This window comes from Olea europaea, chromosome 6 (genome assembly GCF_002742605.1).
Source record: "Olea europaea var. sylvestris chromosome 6, O_europaea_v1, whole genome shotgun sequence".
In the NCBI taxonomy this organism is placed as follows: Eukaryota; Viridiplantae; Streptophyta; class Magnoliopsida; order Lamiales; family Oleaceae; genus Olea; species Olea europaea.
The window spans coordinates 8,788,563-8,793,934 of NC_036242.1; the positions used below are offsets into that span (position 1 = coordinate 8,788,563).

At 33.0% G+C, this 5,372-nt stretch overlaps 1 protein-coding gene across 1 annotated transcript; it reads right to left on the reverse strand.

Moving 5' to 3' along the window:
• Nucleotides 1-1,805: 1,805 nt before the first annotated feature.
• Nucleotides 1,806-5,372, reverse strand: LOC111395111 (G-type lectin S-receptor-like serine/threonine-protein kinase At4g27290). The gene is made up of 7 exons (XM_023021120.1): nucleotides 4,178-5,372; nucleotides 4,122-4,129; nucleotides 3,877-4,068; nucleotides 3,106-3,316; nucleotides 2,528-2,765; nucleotides 2,295-2,445; nucleotides 1,806-2,208 (listed from the first exon to the last, which is right to left on the reverse strand). The coding sequence occupies exons 1-7, from the start codon at nucleotides 5,238-5,240 to the stop codon at nucleotides 1,915-1,917; spliced, it is 2,157 nt and encodes a 718-aa protein (XP_022876888.1). The 5' UTR covers nucleotides 5,241-5,372; the 3' UTR covers nucleotides 1,806-1,914.

Sequence of the window (5,372 nt, forward strand, 5' to 3'; positions counted from 1 at the left end):
TTTTTTTAATTTGTGTCATTTTTTTAATTTGTGTCATTTTTTTAAATTTGTCACTTTTTTTAAATTTTGACACTTTTTTAAATTTTAATCACTCTTTTAAATTTTAGTCGCTTTTTTTTTTAGTATTTGTCACTTTTTTGAATTTTTGTCTCTTTTTTTTAGTGTTTATCACTTTTTTATCAATTGCATTCTTGAAATTTCTATTACTTTTTTTATTGACAAACACCACTTTTTAATAAAAGTGACACTGTATGTCTTTTTTAATAAAAATGTGACACTAAACTTTCAAAAGTGACATTGTCACTTTTTTACATTTTGTCAATTTTTTTGAGCTTTCATCATTTTTAAAATTTTTGTCACTTATTTAATAAGATAAAAAGTGATATGATATATTATATTTTCTTAACATAATCACATGTGGATTGTTTTGGACATGCAAATTATGTTAAGAACCGTCACTACGCTCATGTGAATTGTTCTGAATATGTTGATTATGTTATGAATATAATACTGGTGCTACACAAATGGAAGATGAGTTTGTGTCTGTCATTTTTTTGAGTTTGTGTCACTTTTTAAGTGTTTGTATCACTTTTAAAAAAAAGTGACAATTTTTTTTAAAAAAATGACATGTGTCATTTTCTCATTTCACACAGTGTTTTTTTCCAAAAAACTTTTTATATGATTTTTCAAAAGATTTCTAATTTTAAAGGTATTTTTATAAGTTGACCATTTTTATATATGCGGGAGGCAATGTTGGGTTGATTTCCTCTTCACATTTTATATGGGCTGGAGCAATGCTAGGCTACAGACCAGCACTGCCTCCCAACATCTCATAACGACTACTATATATGACCTTTTTTGATTTCTATTTTTTTGAAAAAAAAAATATATTTTTAAACAATATTTTAACATCATTTCAACTACATATTCTTCAATAAAAGAATATTACACACAAATTTAAAATTTTTTCTTATTTTTTAACCACATATTTACTATCAATACACTATTTAAAAATACATTCTTATAAAAAAAAAAAAAAGGGCTCAAAACAAGGGCTATATATATAATTATATTCATTCAATAACTATTTAAAATTTGTTAGTAACTTTTTGATAAATTGAACAATTTCCGATGCTACTTTATATTTATAAATCTACAGTAACATCAAAATAAATACTCGTCCTGTTTTGGTTAAAAAGCAAGAGACTTGCTCAATAACATAAAGAAAAGTCTCGCATTTGTTGTACTGATGAATGATGCACTTTACCGGGCATTTTTCTGTGTTTTGGTTCCAAGAAAATTGGGTTAAATTATTGGATGAATACAATCCAGCGAGCTTGCACTCCAGGTGTTTGTGGAAACGTGTGACCCACATGCTAATATTTGTGATGGCTTGGGGTGAGGATCGATTTATCTCTTATCTATAACTATAACTATTGATTCAATAATAATGCGTGCATTTAAATTTAGTTTATTTTGTATGGATTGCTGACTGCTAATTTTTAAATTTGTTAGAGACTATAAGTAGTGAAGAAAATCAGAGACCCTAAACCCACCATTAATGTTACATTTATTTATTTATTTATGTTTTGAAGTGAACTTACATTGAGTTTCACTTAATCTCAAATTCAGGTTTTGTTCAAGCTCTTGTTTGTGCCTGTTTTCTGTTAGTTACATGATCAATTTCGAAATAGATTGTAAGCTAAAGCCGAGAACTCTGAAAGTGTAAGCCTGGAAGGTGGTGTCTTAAAGTCTACTTAATCAACATTTGCTTCTAATTTCTCAAGATACGTATAAGGCTTCGAAATTGATTCCACAATAGCGAACGGTACAAAATCACAATATGGAGCTAGGAAGTATTTACATGAACAAATTAAATAAAATAGTACCTAGATAATAAAAATTAATATACACTCATCTTGCTTCCAGCTGGGTAATGGTTATTTCATTGGATGAACAACTATTTATACTTTTACCTATGGATACATCTCTTCCTGCGAAAAAACCAGGCTGATTTGCCTGAGGCAACGCAGCATCATTTCCCAACATTGCAACCACTGAAGCTATGCTTGGCCTATCATCTGGACATTGTTGCACACACAAAAGACCCACATGGATTAATCGTAGAACTTCAAATAGATTAGCTGTCTCACGTAGATAAGCATCAACTAGTTCCAATGACCTTTCTTCTTTATAAAGTGTCCATGCCTGTATAAACATAACCACATTAATAGATCTTTTAGTCAAGTTAGTATAAAGAAAATAAACATAGGCATCTCCAAGACAATAATTACATGTCCAAGAAGGTTGAGGTGCTGATCTCCATGGGAAAATCCACTATTTCTCTTGCTAATCACAATTTCCAGAACTAGAACTCCAAAACTAAATACATCTGATTTTTGTGAGAACCGTCCATGCACTGCGTATTCTGGTGCCATGTAACCACTGCATGGAAGTATTTGTCAGATTATAATGTTAAGAACAATGGAAGTATATTAGCAAGATATTGTGCCGTTGAGATTCTTACTATGTTCCAACTACTTTGCTTGTCTTATCTTCGGTTTCATTCCCTCCAAAACTTCTAGCAATGCCAAAGTCAGATATTTTAGGATTCATGTCAGTATCTAGCAATATGTTGCTCGCTTTGAGGTCTCTATGAATAATTCTCATTCGGGAATCTTGATGAATATACAATAATCCCCTAGCCACTCCATTAACAATTTGGAGGCGCTTAGGCCAATCAAGTAATGCACTTCTGGTTTGATCTGCCAAAATGTTGTGCTAGTTAATATACGACATCCAATTGTAGTTGGATGCCAAACTCTTGAAATTACTTCCAAAATCTATTATCAAATATTTACTCTGCAAAAAAAACTATATTGTAACACAAAATGTTGAATGGTGCAAAGGAACAATGCTTTCCTATATTTATGCAATCAACTAGGATTCAATTCTTAACTAGCATTAATCTTCGTTTCATTGCATGATTTTCTAAGTTATCCCTAACCATATGGCTCGAACAATGACTTAAACTAGTAGAAATTCTTTGTGGCTTTATATAGAAAGGTGGTTTTGAGCTTATTGTACTAGAATTAGAAATTTTACCAAATAAAATCAAGTCCAGGCTTTTGTTGGGCATGTATTCATAAATGAGCATCTTTTCTTCTCCTTCTATGCAGCATCCTAGAAGCTTCACAAGATTTCGATGCTGAAGTTTAGCGATACAAATAACTTCATTCTTGAATTCATCAAGTCCTTGCATGGAAGTTTTTGACAACCTTTTCACAGCAACATCTTGTCCATCTTCCAAAGTTCCCTAAGATCAGAATTTGTTCATTTGAGAAGGTATTTATTGAATGAACTTGAAGCAGCACTGAATTTTTTATCTATTACTCTCTTTTAGTATGTCTCATAGGCTAACCTTTATGTTATGTGAATTGAATTTGAAGACTTCATCCCTTGTGGAATATTTGAATATTCATACAGATATATGTGTGAATGATGCTCAGTGTGCAGAATTGTTTATCACCTTTTAAAAATTTTCTTACAGAATTTTGAGGAAGACCACTTTTTTCAGGTCTTCATTATTGTTGAATTGAACCTATGGAGCAAGTCTAATTTTCAGAAGACGCACAATATTGATCTTCAGCAAATGTTCTTTGTTTTAAGAAAAAAATATTACATTTCTTGCTGGGATTAATGTCTACTGCTTAAGGGTAATTCACCATTTTAAATCCTTATTTTGTGCACAAGTTTTTGCTCCAAGGCATTGCTGCTCAAGTAAAGTTCACTGGTCATGTAATTCTTCTAAATATGTGGATTTTATATAAGTATCTAAAGGTCTAATTTCCTCGAAGTACTGTATTCACTTTTCACCTTATAAACAGGCCCGTATCCACCTTGTCCAAGCTTCTTGTTGACGGAAAAGTTATTGGTGGCTTTCAAAATTGTAGATGCGCGGAACATTGGCAGCTCATAGTCTTTGTTATGAGCTTCAGTACCACTTCCTGAAACATGAATAATATAAGCATGTAATTTAGCAGATAGAAGTTGAAAAGTGAGAGTATTCTAGACCTATTGTTAGTTAATCTTTCACCATAAAATGGCACAAATTTACTCACCTTCTGTTCTCCATTTTGTGCAATTTTTCTTCCTTCTATGATAATATATTATTCACCCTTTAAACAATTCAAGGGTGTCCTTCGGTTGCAACCATTCGTCCAATCTGACCTACTCCAACCTTCTGGATCTTTTGGCTCAAATTTATCAAGACATACACATGCAGGAGTATTTGCAATATTGCAACTACCATAAGCACCACACAATTTATAAGTATCACAATTATCTGCTGGAAAATTGACATAAGGGATCCAGTCATGGATCCGATCGACCCATGTCCAACGTTGTACAGTACCAGCCTGAGTCAGGATAATCCTTGAAATAATTGAATTGTCAATGGCCTCTAGCCTATGGTATGCCTTGTCCTTTTTCATGAAAAATACATATCTGAAATTCATATCCTGCGCTGAGTTTGTTTGCCCGCTAAAGGCAAGACCATTCCATGGCCCTATTCTATACAGAGTAGTTGTACCTCTTTTTATGACTTGCTGTGGATATCCAGTTGGATCCAACCAAAATGTGAAATCCCCTCTAGCTGGATCGTCATTGGTCTTCCATGATGACAGGTAGCTCTCTACTCCTGTTACAAAATTCCAACCAATACTCATGTCTGGTAGGGACGTATCACTTAGATAATCAAAACTCTGCCAAAGAAAATTATCTGGACGATCATCATTTGCTTCTCTAAGGACAAGATTTCCAGTGTCCAACAATTGTAAAACCGGTGTCCGAGCAACTCTTGATGTATTGGAAGACCATATGATGTTATTAGTGTCATTCAGAACGACCAAGATACCCGGCTCCATTACTTTCAAGATGCCTGATGAACTTCTTACTGGAATTTCCCTGTTGGCTACCCAAACTGCAGTGCTATTAGGTATCTTTTGGTACCAAATTCCCACATACCGATTATTGGAGTTACCAGGGCTGAAAAATCCCAGTTCAAATCTTCCCCCTGATGAAACCAGGGTGTCGCCATCTCTAAGAATCTGAGTTGTATTAATGATATCTATAGCTGTCGAAATCTTGAGGATGGATGGTAAAAATGATAGGAGAAGAAGAAACGGTACATGTTTAATTGGTTTCTTCATTGCCTTACTTTGTGTTACTGTCTTGGGCATTCAATACAACTAAAAGAATTTCAGATTTGTTCACTGATGGAAAATTGACAATAAATTGTTTACTTTATTGTATAATAATAATATAGAATGCTAGTCTGTAAAGTAAACTAGTTTGAAATTATTAGCTACACG